The sequence below is a fragment of the Scyliorhinus torazame genome, chromosome 1 (assembly GCF_047496885.1).
Source record: "Scyliorhinus torazame isolate Kashiwa2021f chromosome 1, sScyTor2.1, whole genome shotgun sequence".
NCBI lineage: Eukaryota > Metazoa > Chordata > Chondrichthyes > Carcharhiniformes > Scyliorhinidae > Scyliorhinus > Scyliorhinus torazame.
In genome coordinates, this window is record NC_092707.1 from 313,643,149 (window position 1) to 313,660,304 (window position 17,156).

At 48.6% G+C, this 17,156-nt stretch overlaps 1 protein-coding gene across 13 annotated transcripts in view; it reads left to right on the plus strand.

The window, feature by feature from the left end:
- Positions 1-17,156, plus strand: part of LOC140424010 (girdin-like) — a 695,300-nt gene that overhangs the window by 422,248 nt on the left and 255,896 nt on the right. For all 13 annotated transcript variants that reach the window (XM_072507832.1, XM_072507831.1, XM_072507835.1 and 10 more), the window contains one exon: positions 16,971-17,132. In XM_072507832.1, the coding sequence (XP_072363933.1) occupies positions 16,971-17,132 (162 nt within the window). The remainder of the gene's footprint in view (positions 1-16,970; positions 17,133-17,156) is intronic.

Consider the following 17,156-nt stretch of genomic DNA (forward strand, 5'->3'; position numbering starts at 1 on the left):
TTTCAAAGATGTATGAACATAGACCCCAAGGTCTCTCTGCTCCTCCACAATGCCAAGAACTCTACCGTTAACCCTGTATTCCGCATTCATATTTGTCCTTCCAAAATGGACAACCTCACACTTTTCAGGGTTAAAACTCCATCTACCACTTCTCAGCCCAGCTCTGCATCCTATCTATGTCTCTTTGCAGCCGACAACAGCCCTCCTTACTATCCACAACTCCACCAATCTTCGTATCGTCTGCAAATTTACTGACCCACCCTTCAACTCCCTCATCCAAGTCATTAATGAAAATCACAAACAGCAGGGGACCCAGAACTGATCCCTGCGGTACACCACTGGTAACGGGGATCCAGGCTGAATATTTGCCATCCACCACCACTCTCTGACTTCTATCGGTTAGCCAGTTCGTTATCCAACTGGCCAAATTTCCCACTATCCCATGCCTCCTTACTTTGTGCAGAAGCCTACCATGGGGAACTTTATCAAATGCCTTACTAAAATCCATGTACACTACATCCACTGCTTTACCTTCATCCACATGCTTGGTCACCTCCTCAAAGAATTCAATAAGATTTGTAAGGCAAGACCTACCCCTCACAAATCCGTGCTGACTATCCCGAATCAAGCAGTGTCTTTCCAGATGATCAGAAATCCTATCCTTCAGTACCCTTTCCATTACTTTGCCTACCACCGAAGTAAGACTAACTGGCCTGTAATTCCCAGGGTTATCCCTAGTTCCTTTTTTGAACAGGGGCACGACATTCGCCACTCTCCAATCCCCTGGTACCACCCCTGTTGACAGTGAGGACGAAAAGATAATTGCCAACGGCTCTGCAATTTCATCTCTTGCTTCCCATAGAATCCTTGGATATATCCCGTCAGGCCCGGGGGACTTGTCTATCCTCAAGTTTTTCAAAATGCCCAACACATCTTCCTTCCTAACAAGTATTTCCTCGAGCTTACCAATCTGTTTCACATTGTCCTCTCCAACAATATCGCCCCTCTCATTTGTAAATACAGAAGAAAAGTACTCATTCAAGACCTCTCCTATCTCTTCAGACTCAATACACAATCTCCCGCTACTATCCTTGATCGGACCTACCCTCGCTCTAGTCATTCTCATATTTCTCACATATGTGTAAAAGGCCTTGGGGTTTTCCTTGATCCTACCCGCCAAAGATTGTTCATGCCCTCTCTTAGCTCTCCTAATCCCTTTCTTCAGTTCCCTCCTGGCTATCTTGTATCCCTCCAATGCCCTGTCTGAACCTTGTTTCTTCAGCCTTACATAAGTCACCTTTTTTCTCTTAACAAGACATTCAACCTCTCTTGTCAACCATGGTTCCCTCACTCGACCATCTCTTCCCTGCCTGACAGGGACATACATATCAAGGACACGTAGTACCTGTTCCTTGAACAAGTTCCACATTTCACTTGTGTCCTTCCCTGCCAGCCTATGTTCCCAACTTATGCACTTCAATTCTTGTCTGATAACATCGTATTTACCCTTCCCCCAATTGTAAACCTTGCCCTGTTGCACGTACCTATCCCTCTCCATTACTAAAGTGAAAGTCACAGAATTGTGGTCACTATCTCCAAAATGCTCCCCCACTAACAAATCTATCACTTGCCCTGGCTCATTACCCAGTACTAAATCCAATATTGCCCCTCTCTGGTCGGACAATCTACATACTGTGTTAGAAAAGCTTCCTGGACACACTGCACAAACACCACCCCATCCAAACTATTTGATCTAAAGAGTTTCCACTCAATATTTGGGAAGTTAAAGTCGCCCATGACTACTACCCTATGACTTCTGCACCTTTCCAAAATCTGTTTCCCAATCTGTTCCTCCACATCTCTGCTACTATTGGGGGGCCTATAGAAAACTCCTAACAAGGTGACTGCTCCTTTCCTATTTCTGACTTCAACCCATACTACCTCAATAGGGTGATACTCCTCGAACTGCCTTTCTGCAGCTGTTATACTATCTCTAATTAATAATGCCACCCCCAAAGTGTTAGCGGTTTACGGAGCTATTTCGGAAGAGGATAAGGCACCACTGGAAGGGATCAAAGCAAAGTGGGAGGAAGAGTTGGGAGAGGTTATGGAGGAGATGTTCTGGTGTCAGGTGCTCCGGAGAGTAAATGCCTCCACCTCGTGTGCGAGGTTGGGGCTGATACAGCTGAAGGTGGTATACAGAGCACACCTAACGAGGGCGAGGATGAGCCGATTCTTTGAAGGAGTAGAAGATGTGTGTGAGCGTTGCGGGGGGAGGGCCCGTTAATCACATTCATATGTTTTGGTCCTGTCCAAAGCTAGAGGATTACTGGAAGGAGGTTTTTAGGGTAATTTCCAAGGTGGTGCACGTGAAACTGGACCCGGGTCCCCGGGAGGCCATATTCGGGGTGTCGGACCAGCCAGGGCTGGAAACTGAGGCGGAGGCAGATATCGTAGCCTTCGCCTCGTTGATTGCCCGAAGGCGGATCCTGTTGGGATGGAGAGCAGCCTCTCCACCCTGTGTCCTGGCGTGGCGGGGGGGACCTGTTGGAATTCTTGACTCTTGAGAGGGTTAAGTTTGAACTGAGGGGAAGGACAGAGGGGTTCTACAATTCATGGGCATTATTCATTATGCACTTTCAAGAACTGGATAACATCGAACATTAGTTGGGGGGGATGGGTGGGAGGGTTGAGGCGAGGGGGGCTGTGTGTATTAAGGCTGACTATGGGTGATCCCTGATTCCTTTTTGTCATTTGTTTATGTGAACATGTGGGCTAATGTTTGGGGTTTGGTGGGAGGATGGGATCGTTGTTATTGTTATGGGGATTGACATTTGTTGCTGATTATTGTTTATTGTTGGTGGGTGTAAATTTGGGAGAAAATGTGAAAAAGGAGGAGAATAAAAATATATATTTTTTAAAAATCAATACCTTGTATAACTCGAGCTAAACATTCTTACATTTATGTTCAGTTCCTCTCGTAATAAAGAAAGACATTCCATTAGCCGCCTTAATTACTTGCTATACCTGCATACTCACTGTGTGACTTATGCACTCGAATACCTAGATCCTACTGCACCTTGGAATTCTGCAGTCATTCTCTGTTTTAAGTAATACTCTGCTTTTTTTATTCTTCCTGCCGTAGTGAAGAAATTCACATTTTTCGACATTACACTCCATTTGCCATATCTTTGCCCACTTACTTAACTTATCTATATCTATTTGCAACTTCCATATGTCCTCATCACAACATACTTTCCTAATTATCTTCATGTCATCAGCAAATTTAGCTACCATGCCTTCGCTCCCCTGACCTAAGTCAGTGTTTTCAAACTTTTTTCCTGGGACCCACTTTTACCAACTGTAGGACCTTCCGGACCCATGCTGCTCAACATTCGTGGCCTAAACCGGCCGACCTTCGCAACATACCATTATTGCTTACCTTTAATGCGGCAGGTAAGCCTGCTTGGTCCACACAATCTCACCTGCTTGGTCCTCACGATCTCACTTGCTTCATCATTCATTATTACATTTCTGATAAGAACTTCAGCTGACGATTTAAGTTCTCGCTGTACCTTTGAAAAAAATCAGGAGTTTTGTCCTCGTACTTGCCATGCTTATTTATCAACTGCCTTTGAAGATTTTAGTGTTTTAAACTTTCATTTACCAGTACTTCCCTGCATACAGCACACATGGGTTTTGAATCTTGATTAGCATTGGCACAATGAAAGCCATGCATCAAGAAATCATCTTTATACTGCTTTGTTCCTGATTTCAGTTTCTTCTTAATTGCTTGTTTACCAGAGGCCCTGGGGCTCTGTGTACAGCTCACCAGAACTGCTTTGTCCTCCCATGGACTCTCCTGTGAAGCTCTCTCCAACAGATTCAGTTGCGAGATCCTGGCCTGTTTGTGACTCTGGCCCGCTCTTCCTTATTATAAAATTAGCCATCTTCAGTTCTTCTCACAGTTCTGTTGCAGGAATCTGTCCTCCATGATTTCACGGCCAAATCATGGATGTACAAGGCGCATGGCGACAGTGTACATGCTAGTGCTGGGAGCATGGCCTTCGCTCTGGCGGAAAGACTTGACCGTTCATATGCGATGGCCTTTTTTTCCTATGAAACTTTATTTCCAATACCTGATTTTTCCAAGTTTATGACTTTTTACTATTGAAAATTAAAACAACTTCTTTTTAAAAATAAATTTAGTGAACCCAATTCATTTTTTTTACAATTAAGGGGCAATTTAGTGTGTTCAATCCACCTACCTTGCACATCTTTGGGTTGTGGGGGCGAAACCCACGCAAACACGGGGAGAATGTGCAAACTCCACACGGTCAGTGACCCAGAGTCGGGATCGAACCTGGGACCTCAGCGCCGTGAGGCAGCAGGGCTAACCCATTGCGCCGCCGTGCTGCCCTAAAAATTAAAACTATTTCAGATGAACATATATGCATCCTTACATTTACACACAAACTTTGTTTTAAATATATTCCCATTTCTTAAGAAATTTGAACAAGTATATAAAAAAAGTACAATCTTGTTTTTACTTTACAAACTACAACTTTATCCAAGACAAAGTAACTTGTCAAACACATACAATGTCACAATATTGCTTACTGGTTCCACTGCATTGCCCTATCCAAACATCCAAGTCCATTCTCACCAAAAGCACTTAATTCCTGGTTTCCAGAGAGTGGTGACACAAAGTGAGGACTGTAAATTTCTTCCAGTATTGACAAGTGTCAGCCATCTTGAGTGGCCTTGTTTGATCAGTATTACTTGCCGCCAAACTTGGCAGTGACCAGGACGCAGCCCAGCCTCGCGCTGCCCGCCCCCTCAAACGCCACAACCAATCGGGGACTGCTGGGCTGGAATTTTTAAGAGCCGGTCGCAGCTGTTGGGGACTTCCTATAATCAGGTACGCCACAACTGATCGCTCCTTCCGACACCTCGCGACCCATCGGTGGGTCGCGACCATGAGTTTGAAAAACCCTGATCGAAGTCATTGATATAAATTGGAAAAGATGAAGGTTCGCACAGTTCCCTGCAGGACTCCACTCATCACATCATGCCATTCAGAAAAAGACCCATTTATGCATACATCATGAGCTTTGACTTTCTGCGGTGACACGTCATCTGTCTTGTCATCTTTCTGTGTTTTAATTAGCTAATTAGCTCGCTTTAATTATTCAATTATTTATTTTATTCTAATGATCTTACCACGGATTCTTGTACAGTTTTAAACCTTACGCATAGAATAAACCTCAACCACTCACCAAACAACTAGCTTCTTCCCCTGTAGTAAAGCAAGAATCGTTCCGGGTGCAGCTATGCAGAGCTAGGTCGCATATTCGGTAGCTCCCGCTTGGAACGGACTTTTGGGCTCTTTTACAGGGCCCCACGGCATTTGTTTGACATTTCCCGGTGTAGCATGAAGACTGCAGCATTCCCCTGACAGTGTCCCCCAGGAATGTTATGTCTTTTGGCTGCCAGACCCGGCAGAAACAGTAAAGGATTTGGCTTTGGCTGCAGGTTTAGACAAGGGCCTCTTCCAGCATGCAGGCGGGGGAAGGGCAAGCTTAAAGCTGCAATCTGACTTGACTCTATCAAAGGTGAATTCTAGCAGCAGAGGGAACAACTGTGAAAGGATCTACCAGGGCCATTGAGGAAGCAGAGACGAAGATTCCGGTGGCGGCCATGGAGGAGTAGGTCGCGCATTCGGCAGCTCCTGTCTGGAACTGACTCTCAGACCTTTTTCAGGAGTTTCCATAGACTTTTTAAACGGACCAGAAGTGTAACGGCCTAAGGAGCGGCACTGGAGCAACGGGAGAAGCGAGGGAAAGAAAACAAAATGGCGGCGGCCAGGGACAAAGGGGAGCTGCAGGAGTTCATTAAGGAGATGCGGAAGGAGATGTTGGCGCCTATGCTTTCGGCAGTTGAAGGACTCGGGATCACCCAGAAGGCCCACGAAGCTAAGATCCAGGAGGTACAGAAAAGAGTCAGTCAGAACGAGGACGAGCTCATGGGCCTGGCAGTGAGAGTGGAGCAGAACGAGGCGCTACACAAGAGGTGGGCGGGAAGACGCGAAGACCTGGAGAACAGGTCGAGGAGAAAGAATCTGCGAATCCTGGGTCTCCCTGAGGGAGTGGAGGGGGCTGATGCCGGGGCATATGCGAGCACGATGCTCGAGGCGATGATGGGCACGAAGGCCCCTTCGAGGCCGCTGGAGTTGGACGGGGCACATCGGGTGCTGGCGAAGAAGCCCCAGCCAAATGAGCCGCCAAGGGCGATGGTGGTGAGATTCCACCGGTTCACGGACAGAGAGTGCGTCCTGAGATGGGCCAAGAAGGAGCGGAGCAGTAAGTGGGACAATGCAGAGATCCGAATATACCCAGACTGGAGCACGGAGGTTGCAAAGCGGAGAGCGGGTTTCAACCGGGTCAAAGCGGCGTTGTACCGGAAAGAAGTGAAATTCGGAATGCTGCAGCCAGCGCGACTGTGGGTCATATACAAAGGCCAACACTATTACTTCGAAACGCCTGAAGAGGCGTGGACCTTTGTACAAGCCGAAAAGTTGGACTCTAACTGAGGGTTTGTGAGGGTAGGGGGGGATGTTTGAGGTTTGATGTGTGATGGTTGTTGTATATAGGGGGTCAATCACGCGCAGGAAATGTTACATGGGCTGGGGGAGAGAGACAAGGCCGCGACAGGAGCTGCGCCAGAGGGGGCGGAGCGGGCTTTGGAAAGCGTGGGGTGTTTTCCCGCGCGCGGGAAGAAAGGCTGGAAGGGGAACGAAGGAATGCATATGGATTGGGAGACTCCCACGCGGGGAGGTCAATGGGACAGCGGGGTCAGCAGGCGTCAGCTGACTTACGGGAGTGACATGGGGGGAGCAAAAAAGCTAGGCAGGGGTCTAGCGGGGGGGGGGGGGGGGGGGGGGGAGGGTTGCTGCTGCACTGGCCGAAAGGGAATGGGACACAAGAGGTGGTCGGGACGGGGATCCCCCCTCTGTGGGACTGGAGGGTGAGGGAGGCGTGGACACGGGACTGGCCCAGAACAGGAGATGGCTAGTCGGCGGGGCGTGTGTGTGTGGCTGATAACGTGGAATTTGAGGGGCCTGAATGGGCCGGTAAAGAGGGCTCGAGTGTTCGCGCACTTAAAGGGACTAAAGGCGGACGTGGCCATGCTCCAAGAGACACACCTGAAGGTGGCGGACCAGGTCAGGCTAAGAAAGGGATGGGTAGGACAGGTATGCCACTCGGGACTGGACGCAAAGAATAGAGGGGTGGCAATATTGGTGGGAAAGTGGGTGTCATTTGAGGCCAAGACTATTGTAGCGGACAATGGAGGGCGATATGTAATGGTGAGGGTAGGCTGCAAAGGATGTGGGTGGTGTTGGTAAATGTATACGCCCCGAACTGGGATGATGCAGGATTCATGAAGCGCATGTTGGGGCGCATTCCGGACCTGGAGATAGGAGGCCTGATAATGGGAGGGGACTTCAATACAGTGTTGGATCCAGCACTACACCGCTCCAAATCAAGGACTGGAAAGAGGACGGCGGCGGCCAAGGTACTTAAGGGGTTTATGGATTAGATGGGGGGGGAGTGGACCCATGGCGGTTTGCAAGGCCGCAGGCCAGGGAATTTTCTTTCTTCTCCCATGTACACAAAGCCTACTCCCGGATAGATTTCTTTGTTCTGGGTAGGGCGCTCATCAGGAGGGTGGAAGGGACGGAGTATTCGGCTATAGCCGTTTCGGACCATGCCCCACACTGGGTGGAACTGGAGCTGGGAGAGGAGAGGGACCAACGCCTGTTGTGGCGGCTGGATGTGGGACTGCTGTCGGACGAGGTGGTGTGTGGGAAGGTGAGGGGGTCTATCGAAAGGTACTTGGAGGACAACGGGGAGGTGCGAGTGGGGGTGATATGGGAGGCGTTGAAGGCGGTGATCAGGGGAGAGCTAATTTCCATTAGGGCTCATAGGGAGAAGACAGAGGGTATGGAAAGGGAGAGGTTAGTGGGGGAGATTTTGCGAGTGGACAGGAGATACGCAGATGCCCCGGAGGAGAAATTACTTGGGGAAAGACGACGGCTCCAGACGGAGTTTGACCTGTTGACCACAGGGAAGGTGGAGGCACAGTGGAGGAAAGTGCAGGGGGCGACCTATGAGTATGGGGAAAAGGCTAGTCGGATGCTGGCACACCAGCTCCGTAAGAGGATGACAGCGAGGGTAATAGGGGGAGTCAAAGATGGAAGGGGAGCCACGGTTCGGAGTGCAATGAAAATAAACGAGGTATTCAAGGCCTTTTATGAAGAGCTGTACAGATCCCAGCCCCCAGCGGGGGAAGAGGGGATGAGACGATTCCTAGATCAGCTGAGATTCCCGAGAGTGGAGGAGCAAGAGGTGGCTGGTTTGGGGGCACCAATTGGGTTGGAGGAGCTGAGCAAGGGTTTGGGGAGCATGCAGGCGGGGAAGGCCCCGGGACCGGACGGATTCCCGGTGGAGTTCTACAGGAAGTGCACAGACCTGTTGGCCCCGCTACTGGTGAGGACCTTTAATGAGGCGAGAGGAGGGGACCCTGCCCCCGACAATGTCGGAAGCGACAATTTCTTTGATCCTAAAGCGGGACAAGGACCCACTGCAATGTGGATCGTACAGGCCGATCTCGCTCCTAAACATGGATGCAAAGTTGCTGGCAAAAGTGCTGGCCACGAGGATCGAGGACTGTGCCCCGGGGGTAACCCACGAGGACCAGACGGGATTTGTAAAGGGCAGGCAACTAAACACCAATGTGCGGAGGCTCTTAAACGTGATAATGATGCCATCGGAGGAGGGAGAGGCTGAGATAGTGGCAGCTATGGACGCGGAGAAGGCCTTTGACCGAGTAGAGTGGGAGTACCTCTGGGAGGTGCTGCGCAGGTTTGGGTTCGGGGTAGGGTTTATCAATTGGGTTAAGCTCCTTTACAGAGCCCCAATGGCAAGTGTAGTGACGAACCGGCGGAGGTCGGAGTACTTTCGACTGTATCGAGGGACGAGGCAGGGGTGCCCCCTGTCCCCCCTGTTGTTTGCATTGGCGATCGAACCATTGGCCATGTCATTGAGGGAGTCTAATAAATGGAAGGGGGTGGTCCGAGGGGGAGAACAGCATCGGGTGTCGCTATATGCGGATGACCTGTTGCTGTACGTGGCGGATCCAATGGAGGGGAAAGTGGAGGTCATGCAGACTCTAAGGGAGTTTGGGGAGTTTTCGGGCTATAAGCTCAATGTAGGGAAGAGTGAGCTCTTTATATTACAGGTGGGGGACCAAGAAAGAGGGATAGGGGACCTACCGCTGAGGAGGACGGAGGGGAGCTTTCGGTATCTGGGTATCTAGATAGCCAGGTGTTGGGGGACCCTACATAAACTGAATCTGACGGGGTTGGTGGAGCAAATGGAGGAGGATTTCAAAAGATGGGACATGTTACCGCTCTCGCTGGCGGGTAGAGTGCAGTCGGCCAAAATGGTGGTCCTTACGAGGTTTCTGTTTGTGTTTCAGTGCCTTCCCATCGTGATTACTAAGGCCTTTTTTAAGAGAGTAGGCAGGAGTATTATGGGGTTTGTGTGGGCGAATAAGACCCCGAGAGTAAGGAGAGGGTTCCTGGAACGCAGTACGGACCGAGGAGGGTTGGCGCTGCCAAACCTGGGGAGCTACTACTGGGCAGCAAATGTGGCGATGATCCGCAAGTGGGTTATAGAGGGAGAGGGGGCGGCATGGAAGAGGATGGAGATGGCGTCCTGTAAAGGAACGAGCCTGGGGGCGTTGGTGACGGCACCGCTGCCGCTCTCGCCGACAAAGTATACCACGCGCCCGGTGGTGGCCGCAACACTAAGGATCTGGGGCCAGTGGAGACGGCACCGGGGTGCAGTGGGAGCATCGGTGTGGTCCCCGATCAGGGGTAACCACCGGTTTGTCCCGGGGAAGATGGACGGGGGGGTTCCAGAGCTGGCATCGGGCGGGGATTGGAAGAATGGGGGACCTGTTCATCGACGGGACGTTTGCGAGCCTAGGGGCACTGGAGGAGAAGTTTGAGTTACCCCCGGGAAATGCCTTTAGATATATGCAGGCGAGGGCGTTTGTGAGGCGACAGGTGAGGGAATTCCCGTTGCTCCCGGCACAAGAAGTTCAAGACAGGGTGATCTCGGGTGTATGGGTCGGGGAGGGCAAGGTGTCGGAAATACACCAGGAGTTGAAAGAAGAGGGGGAAGCGCTGGTAGAAGAGTTGAAGGGTAAATGGGAGGAGGAGCTGGGGGAGGAGATCGAGGAAGGTCTGTGGGCTGATGCCCTACGTAGGGTTAATTCCTCCTCCTCCGTGTGCCAGGCTCAGCCTGATACAATTTAAGGTGGTCCACAGAGCGCACTTGACGGGGGCGAGGTTGTGTAGGTTCTTTGGGGTAGAGGACAGATGTGGAAGGTGCTCAGGGAGCCCGGCGAACCATGTCCATATGTTTTGGTCATGCCCGGCACTGGAGGGGTTCTGGAGAGGAGTGGCGGGAGCAATATCTCAGGTGGTGAAAGTCCGGGTCAAGCCAAGCTGGGTCTAGCAATATTTGGAGTAGTGGACGAACCGGGAGTGCAGGAGGCGAAAGAGGCCGGCATTCTGGCCTTTGCGTCCCTAGTAGCCCGGCGAAGGATCTTGCTAATGTGGAAGGAGGCGAAGCCCCCCTAGCCTGGAGGCCTGGATAAATGATATGGCTGGGTTCATAAAGTTGGAGAGGATTAAGTTCGCCTTGAGAGGGTCTGCACAGGGGTTTTACAGGCGGTGGCAACCGTCCCTAGACTATCTCGCGGAGCTTTAGAGGAAGGTCGGTCAGCAGCAGCTGCAAACTTGCGGGAGGGGGGGGACTGCCTGGGAGAGTGGATGAGCAAGAGATAACATGAAGGGTTGAGGAAACTGGCACGTACGGGTGAGGGCCAGTGTACAAAGCTGTGTAAATATATCATTTTGCCATGTATATATCTTGCTCTGCGTGATTTCTCGTTTTTTTTTGTTGCGGGGGCGGGGGGGGGGGAGTTATTGCTTGTAAGGGAGAAAAATTGTGTTAAAAAACTTTAATAAATATATATTTTTTTTTTTTAAATAAAGCAAGAATCAGTTCCTCCAGGGTGCAATAGTTATAAAAACAAAGGGGCACCTCCCTCCCCTCCTCAACGGACTCCTGCTTTCATCAGACTCTCAACAGTCTATTGAGGTTGTATTCCAGTACTAGGCAACACTAAAACAGAAGGAAGGTGTACAAGGCATCTAGGTACACATTAACCAGTTCAAGCCAGTTTCCTTAACTAACTATCTATCCCATTGGATAGAATCATAGACTTTACAGTGCAGAAGGAGGCCATTCAGCCCATCGAGTCTGCACCGGCCCTTGGAAAGAGCACCCTACTCAAGCCCACACCTCCACCTATCCCCGTAACCCAGTAACCCCACCCCACCTTTTTGGCCACTAAGGCCAATTTAGCATGGCCAATCCACCTAACTTGCACATCTTTGGACTGTGGGAGGAATCCGGAGCACCTGGAGGAAATCCACGCAGACACTGGGATAACGTGCAGTGACCCAAGCCGGGAATCAAACCTGGGACCCTGGAGCTGTGAAGCAACTATGCTAACCACTGTGCTACCGTGTTGCCCTATCGTGTCTATCTATCTCCCTGCTTGGGACCCTGGAGGAGATTTGGAATATAAACAGCAGTTAAATGCTAAACATAAACACTATTAGATAATTAGAAAGATATTTAAGGTTCCCTCAGCTCGCCAAACACCTGGCACTGCCACTTGTCAGACCAGGCCTCGATATTGTCCAGATCTTGCTGCATTTGGACATGGATTGATTCAGTGGTTGAGGAGTCGCGAATGGTACTGAACATCGTGCAATTATTAACAAACATTCCCACATCTGAACTTTTGATGGGAGGAACATCATTGATAAAGCAACTGAAGATGGTTGGGCCGAGGACACTACCCAAAGAAACTCCTGAGTGTAGTCCTGGAACTGAAATGATTACCCTCCAAAAACCACAGCCATCTTCCTTTGTTCTTGGTATGACTCCAACCAGCGGAGTGCATATCTCTCTCTCTCCACCCCGGATTCCCCTTGATTCCAGTTTTGCTGAGGTTCCTTGATGCCACACAAATGCTGCCTTGATGTCAAGGATAGTCACTGGAGTTCAGCTCTTTTGTTCATATTTTCGGGATCCTTAAGGGGGAGGGGGGGCAGCCCCAAGTCGTGGTCCACATGGGTACCAACGACATAGGTAGGAAAAGGGATGGGAATGTAAGGCAGGAATTCAGGGAGCTAGAGTGGAAACTTAGATCTAGGACAAACAGAGTTATTATCTCTGGGTTGTTACCCGTGCCACGTGATAGCGAGACGAGGAATAGGGAGAGAGAGGAGTTGAACACGTGGCTACAGGGATGGTGCAGGAGGGAGGGTTTCAGATTTCTGGATAATTGGGGCTCATTCTGGGGTCGGTGGGACCTCTACAAAAGGAATGGTCTGCACCTGGACCAGAGGGGTACCAATATTCTGGGGGGTGAAATTTGCTAATGCTCTTCGGGAGGGTTTAAACTAGTTCAGCGGGGGCTTGGGAACCTGAATTGTAGCTCCAGTATACAGGAGGTTGAGAGTAGTGAGGTCATGAGTAGGGTTTCAAAGTTGCAGGAGTGTACCGGCAGGCAGGAAGGTGGTTTAAAGGGTGTCTTCTTCAATGCCAGGAGCATCCGGAATAAGGTGGGTGAACTTGCGGCATGGGTTGGTACCTGGGACTTCGATGTTGTGGCCATTTCGGAGACATGGATAGAGCAGGGACAGGAATAGTTTTTGCAAGTGCCGGGATTTAGATATTTCAGTAAGCTCAGGGAAGGTGGTAAAAGAGGAGGAGGGGTGGCATTGTTAGTCAAGGACAGTATTACGGTGGCAGAAAGGACGTTTTATGAGGACTCTTCTACTGAGGTAGTATGGGCTGAGGTTAGAAACAGGAAAGGAGAGGTCACCCTGTGGGGTTTTCTATAGGCCTCCGAAAAGTTCCAGAGATGTAGAAGAGAGGATTGCAAAGATGATTCTGGATAGGAGCGAAAGCAACAGGGTAGTTGTTATGGGGGACTTTAACTTTCCAAATATTGACTGGAAACGCTATAGTTCGAATACATTAGATGGGTCCGTTTTTATCCAATGTGTGCAAGAGGGTTTCCTGACACAGTATGTAGATAGGCCAACGAGAGGCGAGGCCATATTGGATTTGGTACTGGGTAATGAACCAGGACAGGTGTTAGATTTGGAGGTAGGTGAGCACTTTGGTGATAGTGACCACAATTCGATTACGTTTACTTTAGTGATGGAAAGGGATAGGTATATACCACAGGGCAAGAGTTATATCTGGGAGAAAGGCAATTATGATGCAATGAGACAAGACTTAGGGTACATCGGATGGAGTGGAAAACTGCAGGGGATGGGCACAATTGAAATGTGGAGCTTGTTCAAGGAACAGCTACTGCGTGTCCTTGATAAGTATGTACCTGTCAGGCATGGAGGAAGTGGTCGAGTGAGGGAACCGTGGTTTACTAAAGCAGTCGAAACACTTGTCAAGAGGAAGAAGGAGACTTATGTAAAGATGAGATGTGAAGGTTCAGTTAGGGCGCTCGAGAGTTACAAGTTAGCTAGGAAGGACCTAAAGAGAGAGCTAAGAAGAGCCAGGAGGGGACATGAGAAGTCTTTGGCAAGTAGGATCAAGGATAACACTAAAGCTTTCTGTAGATATGTCAGGAATAAAAGAATGACTAGGGTAAGAGTAGGGCCAGTCAAGGACAGTACTGGGAAGTTGTGCATGGAGTCTGAGGTGATAGGAGAGGTGCTAAATGAATATTTTTCGTCAGTATTCACACAGGAAAAAGACAATGTTGTCGAGGAGAATATTGAGATTCAGGCTACTAGACTAGAAGGGCTTGAGGTTCATAAGGAGGAGGTGTTAGCAATTCTGGAAAGTGAAAATAGATAAGTCACCTGGGCTGGATGGGATATATCCTAGGATTCTCTGGGAAGCTAGGGAGGAGATTGCTGAGCCTTTGGCCTTGATCTTTAAGTCATCTTTGTCTACAGGAATAGTGCCAGAAGACTGGAGGATAGCAAATGTTGTCCCTTTGTTCAAGAAGGGGATTAGAGATAACCCCGGTAACTATAGACCAGTGAGCCTTACTTCTGTTTTGGGGAAAATCTTGGAAAGGTTTATAAGAGATAGGATGTATAATCATCTGGAAAGGAATAATTTGATTAGAGATAGTCAACACGGTTTTGTGAAGGGTAGGTCATGCCTCACAAACCTTATAGAGTTCTTTGAGAAGGTGACCAAACAGGTGGATGAGGGTAAAGCAGTTGATGTGGTGTATATGGATTTCAGTAAAGCGTTTGATAAGGTTGCCCATGGTAGGCTACTGCAGAAAATACGGAGGCATGGGATTCAGGGTGATTTAGCAGTTTGGATCAGAAATTGGCTAGCTGGAAGAAGACAAAGGGTGGTGGTTGATGGGAAATGTTCAGACTGGAGTCCAGTTACTAGTGGTGTACCACAAGGATCTGTTTTGGGGCCACTGCTGATTGTCATTTTTATAAATGACCTGGAGGAGGGCGTAGAAGGATGGGTGAGTAAATTTGCAGATGACACTAAAGTCGGTGGAGTTGTGGACAGTGCGGAAGGATGTTACAAGTTACAGAGGGACATGGATAAGCTGCAGCGCTGGGCTGAGAGGTGGCAAATGGAGTTTAATGCAGAAAAGTGTGAGGTGATTCATTTTGGAAGGAATAACAGGAAGACTGAGTACTGGGCTAATGGTAAGATTCTTGGCAGTGTGGATGAGCAGAGAGATCTCGGTGTCCATGTACATAGATCCCTGAAAGTTGCCACCCAGGTTGAGAGGGTTGTTAAGAAGGCATACGGTGTGTTAGCTTTTATTGGTAGAGAGATTGCGTTTAGGAGCCATGAGGTCATGTTGCAGCTATACAACACTCTGGTGTGGCCGCATTTGGAGTATTGCGTGCAATTCTGTTCGCCGCATTATAGGAAGGATGTGGAAGCATTGGAAAGGGTGCAGAGGAGATTTACCAGAATGTTGCCTGGTATGGAGGGAAGATCTTATGAGGAAAGGCTGAAGGACTTGAGGCTGTTTTTGTTAGAGAGAAGAAGGTTAAGAGGTGACTTAATTGAGGCATACAAGATGATCAGCGGATTGGATAGGGTGGACAGTGAGAGCCTTTTTCCCCGGATGGTGATGTCTAGCACGAGGGGACATACCTTTAAATTGAGGGGAGATAGATATAAGACAGATGTCAGAGGTAGGTTCTTTACTCGGAGAATAGTACGGGCGTGGAACGCCCTGTCTGCAACAGTAGTGGACTTGCCAACACTAAGGACATTCAAATGGTCATTGGATAGACATATGGACAATAAGGGAATAGTGCAGATGGGCTTTAGAGTGGTTTCACAGGTCGGCGCAACGTCGAGGGCCCAAGCGGCTGTATTGCGCTGTAATGTTCTATGTCTATGAATCAAAGCTGAACAAGATCAGGAGCTGAGTGACCCTGGCAGAACCCAAACTGAGCATCACCCAGTTAGCAGGTTATTGTTATGCAAGTGCGCTTGATAGCACTGTTGATGACTCCTTTCATGACTTTACTGGTGACCAAGTGCAGACTGGTGGTGTGCTAATCCACTTGGTTGGATTTGTTCTGCTTTTTGTGCACACAGCATGGCTGGACAATTTTCCACATTGCCGGGTCAATGCCAGTGCTGTAACTGTGCTGGAACAGCTTGGCCAGGAGCGTGACAGGTTCTGGAGCACAATTCTTAAATACAATTGCTGGAATATTGTCAGCGCCCATACCCTTTGCAGTATCCAATGCCTCTCACCCGTTTCTTGATACCACATGGAGTGAATTGAATTGACTGAAGACTGGCATGTGTGATACTGGTGGCCTCTGGAGAACGCCGAGATGGATCATCCACTTGACACTTTTAGCTGAAAATTGTTGCAAATGCTTCAGCTTTATCATTAACACGGGTGTGCTTGGCTCCCCCATCATTAAGAATGAAGGTATTTGTGGAGCAGCTTCCTCCAGTAAGTTGTTTAAGTGGAGACTAGTTAGTCACACTCCTGACTTGTCTTGTAAATGTTGGACAGGTTTTAATGGTTCAGGAGGTGAGTTATTTGCCTCAGAATACTCAGTCTCTGACCTGTTCTTTTATTTATATGGTATTTACTGGTATTATATGGCTCGTCCAGTTCAGTTTCAGAGGTAACCCACAGGATTGTTGATCGTGGGAATCCAGTGATGGTAGTGCATTGATTGTCATGGGGTAGTAGATAAGATTCTGTCATGTTAGAGATGGTCATTCTTTGGCGCGAATGTTGCTTGCCACTTCTCAGCCCAAGTGTGAATATTTTCTTGTTGCAGATGGATATGGACTGTTTCAGTATCTTGAGTTGCCAATGGTGCTAATGAAGCAGTCTGTGCCCATATGCATCAAGTCCTGGACAACACTCCAGGTCATTTAAGCAGCAATGTATGGATGGTTGGAAGGTGTGTGAGTTATTTTTCAAGTATAATAAAGGGTATCTATATCGGAAGTGATGTGTTAGCATGAATGCAATTAGTGCTCTGCTAGTCCTAATGAGTAGTACAAAATTAGGAACAATGAATAATTTGCCATTCAGTGCGCACGGAAATGCTCAATATTTTCTAGATAGCATTATTAAATTGTACAATATTTGTTGAAAGCATAAAGAAAAACTCAGGTCTGTAACTTTAAATTATTTACATTATGTAATGGCTTTTGATATGTAGAATGCTGGAAGCTAAATTCTGTTTCTTTACTGGTTTGTTTACTGTTCATTATACTTTAACATTTCTACTTTTTTTCCCTCTTTCCATCTCAAAGAATGCTACTCTTCAGGCTGAGAAACAAGCCTTGAAAACCCAGCTGAAACAGCTAGAAACCCAAAATACCAACTTGCAAGCCCAAATCCTTGCACTTCAGAGGCAAACAGCATCCTTACAAGAACACAATACCATGTTGCAAACACAGAATGCCAAACTGCAGGTCAGATTCTGAGTAGTTGGTATT